Here is a 21,695-nt window from a genome sequence, read left to right on the forward strand (position 1 = left end):
TTGACCAAAATAAAATAGGATTATACCTTGATTTTTAATTATTTCATTAGGACAGTAAGGTCTGACTTTGCTTAGGCAAAAGTCTTGTCATTAACAGAAATAATGTCCAGTATAGAATATAAAGTATTGCTGCAGTGGAAACAGAATGAATATTGTGTCTGACTCCATCATGATCTTGGAGGACTGCATCCATACATCTCTGCAATGACTCAAATCACTGATTAATAAAGTCATCTGGAATGGCAAAGAAAGCGTTCTTGCAGGACTCCCAGAGTTCATCAAGACTCTTTGGCTTCATCTTCAATGCCTCCTCCTTCATCTTACCCCAGACATGCTAAATACTGTTCATCTCTGGTGACTGGGCTGGCCAGTCCTGGAGCACCTGGACCTTCTTTGCTTTCAGGAGCTTTGATGTGGAGGCTGAAGTATGAGAAGGAGCGCTATCCTGCTGAAGAATTTGCCCTCTCCTGTGGTTTGTAATGTAATGGGCAGCACAAATGTCTTGATACCTCAGGCTGTTGATGTTGCCATCCATCTCTCGCACGCCCCCATACTGAATGTAACCCCAAACCATGATTTTTCCTTTACCAAACTTGACTGATTTCTCTGAGAATCTTGGGTCCATGTGGGTTCCAGTAGGTCTTCTGCAGTATTTGGGATGATTGGGATGCAGTTTAACAGAGGATTCAGCAGAAACGTCCACCTTTTGCCACTTTTCCAAATGATCAACTAGAAGTCAAGATATTATTTGCTGCTCTTGCAAATGGGATCGATGACAAGACTTTTGTCAGGTAATGTAGATGTAAAGAAAAGTTGCCATAAACCAGGTTACTGATCATGTTTGCTATTAAAAAAATACAGTAGGAACATAAAAGAAATGTCTACATTTGAAGGTAAGTTACAGTATGTCATAAATTTTTAGTCATACCCCTATGTTTTGAAGTATTAAAATCTACACAATGTAGACACACAACCGCTAAACACCATTCATGGTAACGCAAGCAAAATTACGGTAATGAAATTATTATTATTTATCGAGATTAGGCGTAACGTAAAAAGTACAATAGTATTAGTAATGTTGACAAAGCATGAAAAGTGTCATGCAGGGAATTCTGGGAAAGTGAATTTCCGATTATTCACTGTAAATATTAAGGAAAAGTTATTAACCAGTTTACGCATAACTGTAAATTATAGTTACCGTATTTTGTGATTCACAAGTGTTTTCTGTTTATTTACGGTTGTGAATTGCATTATGGGATGTTGATCTCTGCTCTGCCCACTTTTGATGTTGAAAACTCAACTCTACAGTTTAGACACAGTGACTTTTATTGACATTTTAGTTTGAAATAATGTAATGTGCAGTGGCGCAGTAGGTAGTGCTGGGTCAGTTGGCGTTTCTGTGTGGAGTTTGCATGTTCTCCCTGCGTTCGTGTGGGTTTCCTCCGGGTGGTCCCGTTTCCCCCACAGTCCAAAGACATGCGGTACAGGTTAATTGGATAGGCTAAATTGTCCATAGTGTATGAGTGTGTGCGGATGTTTCCCAGAGATGGGTTGCAGCTGGATGGGCATCCGCTGCGTATAAACGTGCTGGATAAGTTAGCGGTTCATTCCGCTGTGGCAACCCCGGATTAATAAAAAGGGACTAAGCCGAAAAGAAAATGAATGAATGAATAATATAATGTATAAGAAGTAATATATAAAGAAATAAGTCTGTAAAATAACAGAAGATGTACTAGCGGTTTATTACAAGGTGTTTGTATCGTAATATACAACACCAACCCAGACAATATATCACTTTAAACCATTAAAAATGTTCATAAAAGTCACTTTTTGAAACTTTTCAAGGTTAAAAGTTGTTGGAAGACAAATCAAGATCCCATAATGCAATTCAAAAGTATAAATACATGGGGAAAAATAAAAACATGAATCACAAACTGCTTAAATCTGATCATTTACGGATATACTGTTTTACAGTGTCTAGCATTTTTTGTTGAAATCGCTTGAATTTTTATTTTTCTCCTCTAGAAAGTGTCCTGTTAGCAGACTGCAGTGCTCTCGCCCTGGGGGCAAGACTTTTACACCACACCATTGTCTAGTAATTATCAACCCAAGCAGCAGCTCCACACGGCTTCAAAGAGCAGATCTCATTTACAGACTGACAGACAGCACTTTCAGCAGGTCTGTGCTTTTACTCATCTCTGTGTCATGCAGGGTCGAAATGTGATTAGGAGTTAAACTAATAACCCCAGATTCCAGGATTCCCTCCGTCTGGATGACTGGAAGTGTGTGGAGTCTTAACAGTTTTACATGATTAAAGGTCTTGCACACTGAAGTCCAAAAAGTTTTGTGTGCGTTTTTTTTTCGTAATCGAATCTGAAAAATTTGTCACGCAACAAACCTTGTAAACTGATTTCGATGCCTATTAATTGTGATTTAATTGTCATGTTATTGATGCCATCTCGCGGCTAAACTACATTAGTGCGATGCGTCATTCAGGAAATAAACGATGTAGTGACGAAGTGTTTCCCGAAATTTACATTAGTTAAAATGCTAAATTTCGTAAGGATGCTCCTTAAGGGGGCTGAGTAACAACTTTTAGTAGTTTTACGTGATTAAAGGTCTTTGCACACTGAAGTCTAAAAATTTCGTATGCGTTTTTTTTTCGCGTTCGAATCTGAAAAATTCGTCATGCACACAAACCTTGCACGCGAAGTCTGATGCCTGTTAATTGTTAGTTAATTGTCATATTGTTGATGCCATTTTGGATTTTGTCTGTCGCTTGTACGGCGGTCGTGAATTGTCAAAACACCTCTCAAAATCTCAAAAACTGATTCCAAAGTTATTAGGACAGACTAAAGTTTCGAATTTTTGTTCTTTAAATTTTACTTTAAAATTATAGACGAATATTTCGTATTTAGTGTGCAATAACCTTAATTCTTAAATTACAGCACAAATCGCTTCTCCTAAAAAATGATAGTAAACTAAAGTAGTTTCTTTTATTGATGCGTCTATAGCTGTTTCCATCCAAAGATGTGTTAAATTTTGTCACATTTTTTAAAATGATACTATTAAAGTTCTTATGAAATACATTTTTTAACCATAATTTAAAGGACTTATTCTAACATATTACATAACTTATTAAAGTTATTCTAACATAAAAAAATTATTAAATAGATTTATATTCAATATAGATTTAAAATAGATTTTTATTTGTTTAGTCACACTTTACAATTAGATCTTATTGGTTATCGATTTAATAACATGACCTAATAATAAATGATACTTGTACAGCATTTATTAATCATAACTCAACATTTACTAATCCATTATTAAAATCCATATTAAAGTCAAGCTTGTCAACATTAGTTAATGCGCTGTGAGTTAACATGAATAAACAATGAACAACTCCATTTTCATTAACTAATGGTAACTAACATGAATAAATACTGTAATAAATGCATTGTTCATGGGTCAAGTTAGTAAATGCATCAACTAATACAACTCCTTATTATAAATATCATGAATTTCTTCTAAGAAATTGTTATAGAAGAAACATATTTTTATTTTACCTGAAGAATGTAGATGATCCAATAGTTCATATCAATACTATAACATATAATGCATTTATTTCATTCAGATTAGCTTTAATGTTTTTTATTAAATGAAATAAAAGCAATGTTGCAAATCTAAAAAATATTATAAAAAATAAATTAATACAAGTACAAATCTACAAAGTTACATTACAAATTATTTACAAATATAAAAACAAAATGCTGAAATGTATTTAAATACAAACATTTATTGATTGACTTTAATGTGGATTCATATATAATTTACCAGACAATATTTAGTTCTTTTTTTTAATGTATTCAGAAATTATATTTGTTAATTATGCACATTTTCAATATTTGCAGTAGTTAATTTGTGATGCCAAAACAAAACACTACATTGAATGAAAATAGAGAGGTAGATAAGGAAAATTCTCACCTTGCTATCAGTAATCCACTATCTTAATCTAGGTTTATCTCAATGCTCCTTAAGGGAGAAGCGCAGACCCCCGATTTACAACAGGCCTGTTTGTTTTTACTCAGCATTGTTTGAATTCCAGCTAAACGGCTCTGTGTTTAATAGAAGATGTTACTGAAGACACAAACCTGGCCTGTGTTTTCCAAACAGCGACATAATATGTGACTAATGAACTACACCAGTGCCATGCGTCATTTGGGATTAAACGATGTAGGGATGAAATGTTTCCCAAACTCTACGTTAAGTTAAAATGCAAAACTATATATATATACTTACACAGTTGAAGTCAAAATTATTCGCCCTCCTGTGATTTCTTCTTCTTTTTCAAATATTTTCCAAATGATGATCTTCAAATGTACATCTCAACATGCGAAAGTCTTCCTTCATATCATTCAGCATTTGCAATGTAGTCAAATGTGTAAACAAAGCTGGTTTTAGCTTCGGTTAGCGTTTCTGCCCTCGGATGGTTTTAAAATGTATTTATTTTTATTCATTTATTTTTAATTAATTAATTTTTTTCTATAGTTATTTGGTCCATCTCTGAGACAAAAGCTGCTACATGAATGCTAAAGTTTTAAGCGAAAATGAAACCATCAACCGTGTGACCTTTGTTTAGAAACACAAGCTACAAGCGTTTAGAGCTCATTTCTGCTTGATGTCAGTATTTACAGGTATTTTGGATTGGATGTGTCAACTTTTCCGGAAAGATTCTGAAGCGTTCTTACCTGTGTGAACAGCGCTTTTTTAATTCACCAGTAAAGTCGTTCCGGTAATTTTCCGGATATTTACCGGTCTCGAAAGGGACTAATGACTTGCCTAATTATCCTAACATACCTAATTAACCTAGTTAAGCCTTTAAATGTCACTTTAAGCTCTATAGAAGTGTTTTTTTAAACATCTAGTCGAATATTATTTACTGTCATCATGACAAAGATAAAATAAATCAGTTATTAGAAATGAGTTATTAAAACTATTATGTGTAGAAATGTGTTGAAAATCTGCTCTCCGTTAAACAGAAATTTACAGTAACTTACTGCTACTTTGTTGCCTTAAACGAAACTGAAACTAACACATCCAATAAAATGAAACTAAAATGTACTGCACATTTTTAAATAGTTTTATAATAAAAACTAGACAAGATTGTGATGCTGAATGATGGATTTTGTAAAGCACATAATTGCAGAACTATGTTTGTAATGATGAAACTTGGGCTCTTATTTGGCTGATGATGTGTTGTTTTTTATAATTATTTTTTCATGGTTTTCACCTTTATTGTATAGGACAGTAGAGATTATTAACAGGAAAGCATGGGGTGCAGAGAAAGGGGAAGGATCGTGCATAGGACCACGAGGCGGGAATCGAACTTGGATCGACGTGAGCACCGGAGTGCATGTGTCGACGCAATAACCACTACACCACTGGTGCTGACATGATGTGTTGTTTAAAATAGGGCTGCACGATAAATTTCCTTCGGCTTAGTCCCTTATTTATCAAGGGTCACCACAGCACAATGAACTACCAACTATGCCGGCATTGAATCAGATTAGACCATGAGCATCTGACTCAAAAATTATCAAAGAGTTGATCTTCGGCTCTGGCGGAGCACTTTAATTTAACTTAGCATAGCATAAATCATTGAATCAGATTAGACCATTAGCAAGCACTTTTAACTTGGCATATTTTAGCATAATTCATTGAATCAGATTAGACCATTAGCGTCCCACTCAAAAATGATCAAAAAGTTGATCTTCGGGTCTGGCAGAGCACTTTTAGCTTAGTTTAGCTTAGCATAGATCATTGAATTAGATTAGACCATTAGCATCTCAATCAAAAATGACCTAAGAGTTGATCTTCGGGTCTGGTGTTGTACTTTTATCTTAGCTTAGCATTAATCATTGAATCTGATTAGACCATTAGCATCTCATTCAAAATGACCAAAGAGTTGATCTTCGGGTCTGGTGTTGCACTTTTAGCTTAGCTTAGCATTAATCATTGAATTATATTAGACCATTAGCATCTCACTCAGAATGACCAAAGAGTTGATCTTCGGGTGTGGTGTAGCACTTTTAGCCTAGCCTAGCATAAATCACTGAATCAAATTAAACCGTTAGCATCTCACTCAAAAATGACCAAAGAGTTCATCTTCGGGTCTGGTGTTGCACTTTTAGCTTGGCTTAGCTTAGCATAGATCATTGAATTAGATTAGACCATTAGCGTCTCACTCAAAAATCTTTGGGTATGGTGTAGCACTTTTAGCTTAGTTTAGCATAAATCATTGAATCAGATTAGACCATTAGCATCTCACTCAAAAATGACCAAAAAGTTGATCTTCGGGTCTGACGGACCACTTTTAGCTTATCTTAGCATAGATCATTGAATTAGATTAGACCATTAGCATCTCACTCAAAAATGACCAAAGGTTTGTAATGGCAAAACTAGCGCTCTTATTTGGCTAATGATAGTTTTGGGAAACACACCCCAAGAAAAAAGTCATGTTTGATTTAATGAATACTTCTGGCACCAAAGTTTTTCAAAACTTCTACAATGCCAAATCCATGACTCAACTTTATTTTTTCCCCCCTCATCAATTACAAATGATGGACAGAAGTGAAGTCATTCTCCAGCGTGTGTGTGTGTGGTTTGGGTTGTGTGCAGTAAATGACGTACCTTCACACTTCTGGTTGGTCTCACTCTGTCGGTGACCCGCGGGGCATTTGCACTCATAAGAGCCCACGGTGTTGATGCAGTTTCCTCCGGCACACAGTCCTGGGACGGCCTGGCATTCGTCCACGTCTGACAGAATGAAGAAAAGAGTGCACGTTAAACCCGTTTGACCCATTTATGTCACATAAATGTGCTTTTAAAATAGGCCTGCATGATAAATTTCCTTCAGCTTAGTCCCTTATTTGTCAGGGGTCACCACAGCGCAATGAACCGCCAACTTTTCCGGCATATGTTTTACGCAGCGGATGCCCTTCCAGCCACAACCCAGTATTGGGAAACACCCATACACTCTCACATTCACACACACACACACACACACACACACACACACACACACTACACCGCCAATTTAGTTTATTCAGTTCACCTATAGCGCATGTGTTTGGACTGGGGGAAACCGGAGCACCCGGAGGCCTTTATCACCTTCAGATTTCATAATAAAGCTGCAGCTATTCGCTATTATCTGGATTGAATGGCACTTGCCTATCTTGCTTCTTCATATTGATTTGGTCACATCTGCTGCCAATCTGAAATTGAAACCTGAATCCTGTAAGCGCCGAAAAATCGGTTCTGTCTACTACTATAGTCCTAAAATAGCTTCTCCCGCTAAAAATGCCACTCAACGTGAGGAGACTCTGGAAATCTGCAGAAATCCTCCTGCTTGAACGTGCACATGTGTGGGCTTTGTACTTCAGCCAGGCAGACTTTTGCGAAAAGCACTCCGACTTTAAGGCAAATCCAGGCCAGACTAGGAGCTGTCTCTTATGCTGTACACTGAGGGGAGGAAAGCAATATCTGAAGGAGACGTTTATAATCATTGCAAGAAGATGTCTCTGAGATGATAGGTGAAGTTGGGCTGGCATTTGGTATTTTGGCTCGCAAAATGTTCTTCGACGGTAAAGCAACTGGACTTCGAGTTGACCTTTGCCTGCCCGCATTAAGGGAACATTCCGCTTTACTGAAATATGTTCATTTTATAACTCCCCTAGAGTTAAACAATTGAGTTTTTGCATTAGATAAGCCGATTTCCAGGTCTGGTGGGGCAGTTTTAGCTTAGCTTAGCATAGATCAATGAATCGGATTACATCATTAGCATCTTACTTATAAATTACCAAAGAGTTGATATTTGGGTCTGGTGTAACAGTTTTAGCTTAGTTTAGCATAGATAATTTAATCAGATTAGACCATTAGCATCTCAGTCAAAAATGACCTGAGTTGATCTTCGGGTCTGACGGAGCACTTTTAATTTAGCTTAGCTTAGCTTAGCATAGATCATTGAATCAGATTAGACCATTTGCATCTCACTCAAAAATGATCAAAGAGTTGATTTTTGGGTCTGGCGGAGCACCTTTAGCTTAGTTTAGCTTAGCATAGATCATTGAATCGGATTAGACCATTGCCATCTTACTCAAAAATGACCAAAGAGTTGACCTTCAGGTCTGGTGGAGCACTTTTAGCTTAGCTTAGCATAGATCATTAGATCAGATTAGACCATTAGCATCTCACTCAAAAATGACCTCAGAGTTGGTCTTCGGGTTTGACGGAGCGCTTTTAATTAAGCTTAGCTTAGCTTAGCTTAGTTTAGCTTAGCATAGATCATTGAATCAGATTAGACCATAAGCATCTCACTCAAAAAGGATTAAAGCGTTGATCTTCGGGTCTGGCGGAGCACCTTTAGCTTAACTTAGCTTAGCATTGATCATTGAATCGGATTAGACCATTAGCATCTCACTTAAAAATGAACAAAGAGTTGATCTTCAGGTCTGGTGTTGCACTTTTAAGTTAGCTTAGTATAGATTATTGAATTAGATTAGACCATTAGCATCTCACTCAAAAATGAACAAAGAGTTGATCTTCAGGTCTGGTGTTGCACTTTTAAGTTAGCTTAGTATAGATTTTTTAATCAGATTCGACCATTAGCATCTCACTCAAAAATGACCAAAGGGTTGACGTTCAGGTCTGGTAAAGCACTTTTAGCTTAGCTTACCATAGATCATTGCATTGGAGTAGACCGTTAGCATCTCACTCAAAAATGACCAAAGAGTTGATTTTTGAGTCTGACAGAACACTTTTAGCTTAGCTTAGCTTAGCTTAGATCATTGAAGCAGATTAGACCATTAGCATTTCAATCAAAAATTACCAAAGGGTTGATCTTTGGGTCTGTCAGAGCACTTTTAACTTGGCATATTTTAGCATAATTCATTGAATCAGATTAGACCATTAGCATCTCACTCAAAAATGATCAAAAAGTTGATCTTCGGGTCTGTCAGAGCACTTTTAGATTAGCTTAGCATAGATTATTGAATCAGATTAGACAATTAGCATCTCACTTAAAACAATGTGTTCTAAGATTGACAGAAAATGAAAAGTTGCTATTTTCTAGGCTGATATGGCTTGGAAATATACTATGCATTATACTATATGCAATGATATTACTCGGCACTTGAAAATAGTCCCCAGGTAGATAACAGCACTGGGTAATATCAATGTATATAATAATGGTACGGTAGTAACGTTTCTTGACTATTATTCTAGAATGAAAGTATAGTTCCTAGACATATCAACCTAGAAAATAACAACTTTTGATTTTCCATCAGTCTTACATGATGTAACTAAAGAAGAGTCAAGTTTTAAACAGAAAAATCATTAAAACTCTTTTTTGAGACGCTAATGGTCTAATCGGATTCAATTATTTATGCTAAGCTAACAGTGCTCTCGGCAGAACAGGAGATCATCTAAATATATTAAAAAATTGTAAAACTCAAATGTTTAACTCCTAGGAATGTTACAAATGAGCATATTTCCTAAAAAAAAAAAGGTGGAGTGCTCCTTTAAGATCATGTTGACGAATGAAAAAAAGGTCTAGCCAAACATTCTGGATGGAGCGATAGGATATTAAAGGATTAGTTCACCAAAAAAAAAAAAAAAAAGAAAATTCTGTCATTAACTACTCACTCTCATGTTGTTCCAAACCCATAAGACCTTTGCTCATCTTCAAAACATAAATTAGGGATTTAAAATTTAATCTGAGCGCTCCAAACATCCATAGACTGCAATGATCAGCAAAACGAACTCCAAAACAATCAATGTGTCATCAGAGGTTCAACCATAATTTGATGAATCTACGAGGAGACTTTAGAGTGTGAACAAATCCCCCAAATAATGACTTTATTCAACAATTATCAGCAACTTAAGGCTCTTTCGTAAATGCACACCCTGAACTGACACTAAAGTTGTTATTTAATTGTTTTACACTCAAAAGTATTTCCGTAGCTTCATAAAATTACGAATGACCATCAATGCCACATAGACCTTTGTTTGACAATGTTCTTGGTTCCTTTGTTTCAGAGAGCTTTCACCCAAAATATCTTAATTTGTCCTTCATATATGAACAAAAATCTTATGACTTTTGTAACAATGTGGACAGAATTTTCTCTTTCATTAATCTCTTTAATAAGCTAAGCAAATACGTTTTTACATTGTGTAACAAGCCTTGAGAGCAGAATTCAATAATGTCCAAATACATCCAAGAAAATCAAACAGCAAGTCCAAACAATACGCCCATAATTGTAAATAATTGTGACAAGCCATTATGCGATCCCATTTAAAGCACTCCTAATGGAAGTCGTCTAAATATTTGATGCTGTTAAGAAACATTAGGGCTATGGTTTACCCTAGACCGCTTTTAGCGTCACCTGTCCCGTCAGGCTGTAAATTAAGGCCGGAATTTGACAATCATGTGAGCCAGACACTGAGTTATTTCTTCATAAGCCGTTGGGAATGTTGACGTTCGTGCTTACCTTGGCATGCACCGGTGCGGATGTTGGGAATGAATCCTCTCCGGCAGGGGTGTGGTTGGGCGGGGCACATCTCACACGGGTGACCCCACGCTCGGCCAATGGTGGCACAGCAGAGCGTTTTGGTGCACACGATGCCACTCAGCTGACCCTGGCACATCTGGTTGTTGACCTGAGTGAAGCACGGTCCAGTCCGGTAGTCTGATTGAGGGAGAAATAAAGAGAAGGTCACACTTTATTTTAAGGTACAATTCTTGCTATTAATAAACTATTAACTATGACTTTTAGTTTGACAAAACTCCTAATGTGTTGCTTAGGGAAGTTTTATAAACTAATTTCGAGAGGAGCAGGTGATATGATTGATCCCGGCTGGTCTCTCATCCGTAATCAGCAATAATCCAATCAGATTGATCCAAGCATACAATAAATATACCCATATCTTCGTTTTAGCAGAATCCCCCCTTCCACCTCATCTCCTCCTTTTCCTCCTTTACCAGGAGTTCTTGAGAATTACCTGATCTCGGACCCCCTTACATGCTAACTGAACCTGGCCTAAAGTGGTTGTAGCTAAACATTGTGCTAATTTCCACTGGTCAGGACATTCTCTTACTTGATTACGTGACCAATTAGCTAACTATAACAAAGGCTGTGATTATGTTTGTTAGATCTTGACGCACAACCCGGAAGGTTTGACCACAAGAAATCCTGTATATGGAGCAGAAAAATGGTGGCAGATTATTTATCTCCATCACATAGTGATTCCCATGCTGGACGTTGGTCTGGGAATGCGGTGACAGTGTTTCGCTTTCACAGTCTTGTAATAGGATAACTAGATAATGGCTAAGAAATTGCTGGGTTGCATCAGTAATGTTCATTTCCTTGACAAACTGTCTTGTTGTCTGAGGTTGAATTATGGGATAGTGGTGCGGACACTGTTTGGACATTTGGAGATTTGGCTTGACTTTCTTTGCGCTTAGGGATGCACTAAGATGGAATTTTTGAGCAACTGATTTCATTTTCAAACCTTAAATTTAAGTAAAGTTCAAACTTTACTAATCAACGTTTTCGTTTCTATGGCCAGCTAATTTACTGTCTGACCAAAAACAAATCAGAATTACAGTAAAAAATATAATGGTGGCAGGCAGCAAGGATATGAAGAGGTTCAACTAGTGTAAAAATATTATCTATTATCTAAAATACTATCTTGATATTATCGAGATATCGGCCTAATTTTGTTATTGGATGAATAACGCTAACATTAAAAACAGTATTTATCAGCCGATATTTATATTAGTGATGGTATTTATATGGGGAAAGCCTTATGGACTGTCTATAAAAGTCCAAATGATCTTGACTTATGGATTTGGTGCCAAGTTGGCAGCCAAAATTAAAGTGCAGTAGAGACTTAAAGTGAGTACAACCTTGGTATTACGATAAGGTAGCTTGCACAATAGACACACAGAAGTGTCAGAAAATCACCCCTATACCCTTAAAAAGTGCACTATTTTAGGGAGCATCAACTTGTAGGGGTGTCTGAAACCATAGTGGACATTCTGAAGTGCACTCAATCAATCCCACAATGCACCGCAAATAACAAGTGTACAACTCATGTACACTCAACAGCTGGAAAACAGCTGTGTCTATAAATGTGAAAGTAATCTTGATTTATGGATTTGGTGCCAAGTTGGCACCAAATTTACTGTGCAGTAGAGCCTTAAGGAGCTTTCACATCTGTGGTTCGGTTCATTTGGTCCGGACCAAGGGCAACAAATGACACATTGTAGCATTTTTTAGCCGTTTTTGTGTCCTTTTCATGCCACACTGATTGCTTAGGTCGGAACCAGTTGAAAAGAACCAAAATCCACATCACTCAATGGCCAGATGTTATTGAACATATTTCATAAACCGCTTTTCGATTAACGTGCGGGAAAACGGCAATGGAACAAATAAACAAACCGGCAGGCACAAAATGTCGCTTTTTACCATGGTGGGACAACTGCGCTGGCTGATTGTATCCCTGGTCAGAGTATACTATATAGTTTGTATACATCACTTTAGACAAATTATACATTTCGAGCATGAAGCTACGAAAAACAGTGTTTTAGGCATTGCAAATGGCGAAGGCGCATCGCAAGTCACTTCAGGGGGAGGCGTGAATTAATTTAGCTAAACTGCGACATGGTCATCACAATCCATCAGGTAATGTTTTTCTTTCTCTTGCTCTGTTTAAAATCGTTGGTAAAGCGCTGTCAACAGATATTTTCCCTCCACACCCCATAAGATGGGACAGCACATCAGACTACAGCAGTTGGATTAATCCAAAAAAGGCGCAGTACTTTTTGCCGTAGGGTTTGTTTTAGTTCGGATGATGTTCTCAACACAAATGAACTGCTCCAGGGTTCTTTTGAAAGCGTACCGAGACCACCTATTCAAGAAGGTCTCGTGTGCTTTTTTGGTCTGCTTTTGGTGGGAAAACGACCTGCCCAAACGAACTGCACCAAGAGGGAAAACGAACTCTAGTGCGATTCAACCGAACTAAATAAGGCAAGTGTGAAAACACCCTTAAAGTTAAAACAACCTTGGTATTACTGTTCTAAGGTAACTTGCACAATTGACACACAGACAGTATCCAAAATCATTCCCTATACCCTTAAATAGTACACTAACTGAGGGAGTAGCCATTTGTAGTGGTGTTCGAAACCATTGTAGTGCACTAAATCAATCCCAATCAATGAATATACAACCCAAGTATATTTCTATGGCCGCCGATATATCATGCAACAGTATTGGTGCTGTTTGCCAATCAAGACTAATTAATCTCATTAATTATATCTTGAGCATCAACCAACTGGACAGTGAAATAAACAAGGATTTAGCCATTTTATGTAAATAAAAACTCATACAAATGCCCTATTGTGTAATGTTGGATTTTCAGAGTCTTCGCTAGGCAGGTTTATTAAATATAATTGAATGAGATGCCACATTTCCTGGAGTTATGTTGTGCGATTTACTTCGGTTGGATACGAATGAGTTCCTGACCCATCATTTCCAGTCATCCCTCAAAGAAATGAATGAGTCTTTTCATATCCTTCATTGTACTGCACGCAAAACAAAAGCTAAACCATACCGTATATATCCATACCCAAGAGGGATAAGAAAGTAGGTCAAAAGAAGAAAACAAAACCCCTCAAAAAAGACTTCCTCCTCGTGAGTCTCCAAATCCCTTTACTGTCCCTTCTCCTCGTCCCTTCTGCACTCCCCTGACCCGACCATTCTTCCTGGACGATTTGACTGCAGGAATGCAGGTCCTCTCCAAGTTAAGGCGACCCACTGCGAGCATCCTATGCACATCTGGGACTGATTAATAGCGCCTAGATGGGACTACAGTGGGACAAGCTAACGCCCAGATGTGTCCGTGCATAACCAATACTGCAATCCATCAGCATCTCTATATTGCTGCTTGACTCATAATGTGAGTGATGGTATTTATATGGGGAAAGCCTAATGGGCCGTGTCTATAAAAGTCTAAATTAACTTGATTTATGGATTTGGTGCCTAGTTGGCAGCCAAAATTACAGAGACTTGACGTGAAAACAATCTTGGTATTACTATTCTAAGGTCACTAGCACAATTGACACACAGACTGTATCCAAAATCACCCCTATAGCTTTAAATAGTGCACTATTTGAGGAAGCAGCCATTTGTAGTGCTGTTCGAAACCATTTTAGTGCACTCAATCAATCCCACAATGCACCGCAATAACGAGTGTACAACCCATGTACACTCAACAGCTAGAAAATACCTGTACCTATAAAAGTCAAAATGATCTTCATTTATGGATTTGCCAAAATTACTGATATGTACTGTAAACTGAGAACAACCTTAGTATTACTACTCTAAGGTAGCTTGCACAATTGACACACAGTCTTTATCTAAAATGACCCCTATACCCTTAAATAGTGCACTATTTGAGGGAGCAACTATTTGTAGTGGTGTCCAATTCACAGTGGGTGTTCTGAAGTGCACCCAATCAATCCCACAGTAGTAGGAACATAGTACGAAATACAGAAAATTTTTATTTTTGAGGGAACTCTCCCTTTAAGGCTGTACTTATTTGAGCACTTTAATTGCAACAGATCCGCAAGGCAAAAGGGAAACCACCTCAAAGTCACGTTGGCAAACTTGGCAGCAATGCACAGACCTTGGTTCCCAGAAACAAGCATACTCATATTCCAGAGAAAGGGGGGATGTGTTGGTGATGCAGACAACATTCGGAAGTAATTATGGCTTGATTGCAGTTTGAGTGGCTTGTCAGATCAAAACCATTCACCTACACTCTCTCTGTCCGCCAAACACTCGCTCACCTCTACTTTCCGTTTAGTCACCGCCGTGTTTCTGTGCCAGCAATGTCTGGCAACCACTCATAAGGCAAGCTGGGGAAAATAGTACCTCCATAAGCAGTGGTGTAAATTAACGAATTACAAATACTCGATTACTGCAATTAAAAATTAATTTTATTTAACTAAGTAGTTTAAAGAAAGAATTCAACCTGCAGTCACTAGTTTATATGTTTATTTTAACTTCTTGAAGATGATTGGCTAAGTAGAATAATCTATTCCGTGATTCCTGTCCAATCAAATCATGCATTGAAAAATTGCATCAGACTGACCCACATCAAGCTTGGAGGAAGCATTAAAAGTGTTCAAACGATGAATGTTTAGACCAGAAGTGTCCAAACTCTGTCCTGGAGGGTCGGTGTCCTGCATAGTTTAGCTACAAACTTCCTTCAACACACCTACCTGAAAGTTTCTAGTATACCTAGAAAGAGCTTGATTAGCTGGTTCAGGTGTGCTTAATTGGGGTTGGAACTTAAATATGCAGGACACCGGCCCTCCAGGACTGAGTTTGGAAACCCCGGGTTTAGACTGAACATCATTGCGGAAGATGCCTACTGTTTGATGACTGAAATGACCAAATGGTCTTAAACCAGGAATGGGCAACTTTGGTCCTGGACGGCCATGATTCTCTGACCCTAATCGAACACACATGCCTTAGCTACTTGGTGATATTGAGGTGTTTAATTAGTGTTGGAGCAAAACTCAGAAAGACAGTGGCCCTCCAGGACCAAAGTTACCCATTTCTGCCTTAAACAGTCACTAAATCATGCCTAAACTCGATTTTGGAAGGTTGATCATACCTTCCAAGATTTGTCTTCGAAATTCCGGGAGACCATAAGGGCGTGTAAAATATGGGATACTCATGGGAAAACAGGAGTGTTGACAGGTATGGGGCCGGTGTCCTGCAGAGTTTTGTTCCAACCCCAATGACACGCACCTGAACCAGCTAATCAAGCTCTTACTAGGTATACTAGAAACTTCTAGGCAGGTGTGTTGAAGGAAGTTGGAGCTAAACTATGCAGGACACCGGCCCTCCAGGACCAAGTTTGGGCACCCCTGCACTAAATACAGAATATTACTACAGAATATTACGTTTTCAAACACATGCACAAACTGCAGGTCTTTTGTGGTGCCACTTGCCAGACACTCATAGCTTGTTAATCACCTGCTTTCTGTCAGCTTATTGTAGGTGCATATAGTTATATAATGTGTTCTCACATCAAGTTAATCTCACGTTTTAATTGAATGAATGGCAAATACCTACACTTAGAAACACTATTAAAAATGGCACTGATGTAAGCATTATTTTTAATATCTGCATGTAATTACATCTTTAATTAAACGGTTGTTGTTGACCATCCCTTACACCTTAACCCACTCTTAAACCTACACATACCACCAAAACTGCCCCTAACCCTACCTGTATCCCTCCTCAAGATCCCCACAAGTGTTCTGTAATACATTATGTACACAGTAAGTACATTGTAATTTTTTTTCTGATGCAAGTATGTAGTAGTTAAGGCCATTTAATATAAAGTGGGACCCTAGAAATACTGGCTCTAAGGTGGAATCATTTTCACAGCGTTAGACTCACTATTTACTACTCTTGAGTACTTTTAGGAGGACTCCTCTTTACTCGTACGTTGAGTTGTATTTAAAACAGATACCTTCACCTCTACGTTTTTTGGCAAGTAATGTTACTTATACTTGAGTATGTTTTTTCAGTACTCATTCCAGCGCTGCTCATGAGGTAACTGATGTGTGGTATTCAAACTTGTCTTAGGATTGGGCAGCAGCGTAATTTGGCAGGAGGAATTTCAGCTTTTTCTTCACACTCCAGCGACTTGGCCTGTTTTTATCATCCTCGGCGCAAATGGAGCGAAAGGGAGTAGACTGTCATGAAAGACCTTCTAGAAAAAAAATGAAAAATCAGCCGAAGGGAAGTTAATCTAGTCTGGAGCAGCTGCAGGTGGAAACCTCGAGCGCTGCCAAAAAATGTGCTCTAGAGTCAATGACTGGGAATAGATGCTCGCATTGTTGTGACCTACTTTCGGTTTAATCAGAGTAATACACAAAAGATAAGAAATGCATTTTCACTCGGGGAGAAGCAGAAGTTCATTCATGTAGGTTCAGGGCAGAAAAGGAGGGGTTGAAAGGAAACATTAGACCTTCTGGAGTTCCTGTGAAAGGCTTTGAAGTCTCTCGGACGGACCAACAAACTGTTTTACTACTCAGTGATTTACTGTACGGCTAACTGAGACCGGCAATCTGGTCACATCTTATCTCGGTCACACACATCCAACAAGCCAAGGTTTCAAGGGTTTATGACTCCCAAATGAGCACACACAGCGAGTCCTCAGTCCTTCATTCATACTCTTGCGGTCACAGGAAGATTAGTCACGTTTTATTGCTGGGAAATCCTTTTTTTTTTAGAGAGAATCCAGTGCACAAAAGAAAAGAAACACTGCTACATCCCAATGTGTATACTATTCTTTCTAAATAGCATTCAAGAGTTCACGCTTAACTAATGATTGATACAAGGTGTGTTTGGCATGATGTCCCAAGAGAGCCCTAAGCTCAGAAGATCCTCAAGCCTGGGGCTCCCTCCCATTTCGTAGAGCGAGAAGGGAGTCAGCTCAGGTAGGTATCGAGAGCTCCCCTGAAATAGTTCTTTGGGCCTATTATTGATTATTGGAAGTTACCACGGCGTGATAGACTGCTAACTCAAAGGAATATGTTAGAAGCCTGGAACTAAATGCTCATATACCTTGATATAAATCTTACCTTATACTATGGAGAGAGATTAGACTCAATAATAATTCACGCAAAAGACACGATGTACACATGCGTAGCCAAATCCACGTACGTAAAATATTTATTTATACTTACAAAAACAATTCACATGCACAAAATAAAAATACATTTTCATAAAATACGTTTCACAAATGCAAAACACCATTTGCAAATATATAAGAGTGTACAAAAAGTTTTGAATGTTTAAAATTCACGAGTTCATCCTGAATGAGAATGTGCAAATCCTCTCTCACGTACGACTCACCCTGAATACGAGTGTGTGCATTTTGAGACTTTCCTGCCAGAAACAGGCAACTCGTACCTCTCAGCCAATCAGATGAGAGCTGTACTCGATGTCAACCACTCTGCGCTCCTTTTGCGCAGTCTGTACCTCTAACCAACATGGCGGATACTCCTGTAAGTCAATACTGTTTCCTACTAGTTTGTGTATACGCTTTTTATAGTAGAATCTGAGTGTATTTTCAGTAACTCAATAGAAAAGTGCTTGTGTTAGAGCGCATCCCACTCTTCACCTGCCATGCTAAATAGAGGAGTATTCTTCTTAGAGGATCATCTCCGTTAATTCAGTCAGACTGCGCAAATGGTGCGCACAGTGAAGCGCTTCGGTCATTCCCGGGAGTTCTCAGGGAGTTGTGATTGGTTGAACAGTAAGCTCGCATCTTATTGGCTACAGGGCATGAGTGACTCAGGTGGGAGGTGTGTGCAACAGGAAAGTCTCAAAAATGCACACACTCGTATTCAGGGTGAGTCGTACGTGAGAGAGGATTTGCACATTCTCATTCAGGATGAACTCGTGAATTTTAAACATTCAAAACTTTTTGTACACTCTTATATATTTGCAAATGGTGTTTTGCATTTGTGAAACGTATTTTATGAAAATGTATTTTTATTTTGTGCATGTGAATTGTTTTTGTAAGTATAAATAAATATTTTACGTACGTGAATTTGGCTACGCATGTGTACATTGTGTCTTTTGCGTGAATTATTATTGAGTCTAATCTCTCTCCATATATACCGCATGTCTTTGGACTGTGGAAGAAAACCGGGGAACCCCATGCAAGGACAAGGAGAACATGTAAACTCTGCACAGAAATGCCAACTGGCCCGGCTGGGACTCAAACCCAGTGACCTTTTTGCTGTGAGGCAACAGTGCTAACCACTGTGCCGCCATGCTGCCGTATTTTGGATTATTCTAGAAAAGAGGAAGAGGAGTAGGGCTGGATGGGGGGATTTTTGAAGATGAAGATAACTAAGGTAAGAAAATCTGGTTATTTAAAGTGTGTTTGGATTCATGCGATTGGTGAATCATGTGGTAGCTAATACAGGACCGGCTGTGGCCAATCATAAGCATGTGATCCTTAATTTCAAAAATAGAATGATTGTTTCTCAAATTGTAGTATGATGAAATGAATATTCCAAAGTTACCCAGATGGTCTACAATTTCTAATAGAAAATTGTTCAGATCCATGGAATGGCGTAATTTCGGTTCGAACATTGATTGGGAGGGGAGAGGGGGGGGTATTTTTAAGGACCATTCTTACAAGTAGATAATGGGGGTTGTAATTGCAAGTGTTGAATATTGGAGGGTTACTACACCCCTGGATCCATGCATACTTTAACAGCTAATATTACCCAAAATATATTGCACAATGGATGCGAAACCAATTAGAAAAAGTGTTAACAAACTACAAACATGGCAGACACACGAAACTGAATGTTAAGTAGAGAGACTTTAGTAAATATGTTTGTTAATTCATGATGGTTAACTAATATCTAAATCATCATGTTTTCTTGGTTTTATATATATATATATATAATGGAAGATTAACCTGCTACTGCTTCTGGAATTTGGTAAGAAATTAAATATGACAGAAATATGAACGAAGTGTCAAGATGATTGACGTAAATAAGCACCATAATGATCCATTAATGAGAAAGTAGTTGGACCCAAAGCTTGGATACACCGTTTTCCACCAAGGCAACGCAGGGTGCGGAAATATAATTGGAAATAACAATAGCATTGTTTTTCAGATAAACAAAACTGTTTCCTAAATATTTGCAAGCATATTATAGTATTTTTATGCTTTTGGAAGAGTCAAAAATGCCTTTATCTTTACTGTACGTAGTTGTTTTGTAAACGCACCCCCAATTAAAGATGTAACTAAGCAACATAATGATCTATTAATGTGAAAGTAGTTTGTCCCAAAGCTTGCATACTCTTCTGTTACACACTCAAAGTATGTAATTTTTTTTCACAAAAAGTTGACACTTTTAGGACGTATAGAATTGGGACACAGCACATCTAACAAAACTGATGCAGCCTTGATAAAGTCATCCTTTATCTGTTAAATAAATACTACTACGCATAGTTTTCTTCAGTGTGGTCCATGGTAAGTGATAACGCAGGACACACGTGGCTAAATGGAAAGCCGTTCACACTGCTAACTCGCATATCTCCCACTTTAAAACTTGCCCAACTCACAGCTGAGCTTGCGTTATGTCCTGCAGACGATCTTTCAGAGACTTTCCAAAAACGCCAGCCAACTATTGTGTCTCTTCAGAATACAATTTCTTTGTTACCACCTCTTTCTTGGAAGATGGTTGTGTTGTTTTTTTGTAAGAACTGAAGAGTGAGACTGACATCAGGCCTTTTTTTTCCCTGAAGCTGAATCATTATTTGGAAGTTCATCAAGTGTGTGAAATGCAGTCGCGTGATGATAAACAGGCCTGACTGGGACAGGCTAAATAAAGAGTCTGTCTCCAGGATTTACTCAGTCCCTCCAGGATTTCACAGGAGTTTTTTTTCTAAATTCTAAGACTTGACTTCACTGAGGCTTTTCAGTCTTTATTACTTTTTTATTTTTACTTTTAGACTTTTAAATGTTTAAAATAGCACTTAAATTAATTTCCATATTATAAATGTAACCAAATAACAATGAAACTCATTAATGTAAGATAATAACATTAACAATCAATAACAAATAGTGTTTGATTAGTAATTTTTGTTCTACCATGAGCTTGGTTTTCATGGTGGAGCTGAAATATAAAACTGCCCTGGGAAAAAAAAGGTTCGTCACTCTATTGCGTGCTAATACAGGGCTATTTAAAATTCTGATTGAGCTACAGTCACTTATAGCCCTGGTATAGTGCCGTCACTGTTTTGAACACCAGCGAGCTAATACTTCACATTATCTATACGTGTTCCAGCTTTCCCGGTGACATTGCACAAATTAATTTTTCAGCCATTCACGGGCCCCATTTTTGTGTAGGCCCTAGGGCTTCAGGTCAAACTAGCCATCATGCTAAAGATGCAGTATGTGGGATTAAGGTATTGCAGTCCAAATTTAAACCATTGTCTCGTGTTTTTTTTCATCTGGCCCCTCCTCAGCTGACTCAATGCACATACAGTTGCCAGACTGACCACACTAACATGAGTGAGCATGTCTGACGATCAATTAGGGCTGCAACTAAGGATTATTTTAATAATCGATTAATCTGTCCATTATTTTATTTGATTAATCGATGAATCGGATGGAAAAAAAAGCATTAATTTCCAAACGTTTCAAAAAAGCTCATCCCTGAGCTGTTATAATAATAATAATAACAACAATAATAATAATAATAATAATAATAATAATAATAATATTAATAATAAACTAAGTAGTTTTTTCCTGTTTTCAATCCAACTATCTAAATATTTTAAAATCAAGATACACACAAGACTCATGAAATAGCATAAAAAATGATGTCTTCTTTTCTGGAAAGAAAAACACCTAAAAATGAAGTGATTGTTTGCTTAATACAAGTTTAATTATTTGTGAATTGGGTGAGTAAAATAATCTTAATAATATATATTATAATATATATATATATATATATATATATATATATATATATATATATATATATATATATATATATATATATATATATATAT

General features: G+C 37.7%; 1 protein-coding gene across 1 annotated transcript in view; it reads right to left on the bottom strand.

Annotated features, from left to right (window-relative positions):
* fbn2b (fibrillin 2b) overlaps nucleotides 1–21,695 on the bottom strand; it is a 131,500-nt gene that overhangs the window by 68,183 nt on the left and 41,622 nt on the right. Inside the window, exons 7-8 of the mRNA XM_056448347.1 lie at nucleotides 10,551–10,748; nucleotides 6,694–6,819 (exon numbers count right to left, since the gene is read on the bottom strand). Of these exons, the coding sequence (XP_056304322.1) occupies nucleotides 6,694–6,819; nucleotides 10,551–10,748 (324 nt within the window). The remainder of the gene's footprint in view (nucleotides 1–6,693; nucleotides 6,820–10,550; nucleotides 10,749–21,695) is intronic.

Source organism: Danio aesculapii, chromosome 22, assembly GCF_903798145.1.
Source record: "Danio aesculapii chromosome 22, fDanAes4.1, whole genome shotgun sequence".
Taxonomy (NCBI): Eukaryota; Metazoa; Chordata; class Actinopteri; order Cypriniformes; family Danionidae; genus Danio; species Danio aesculapii.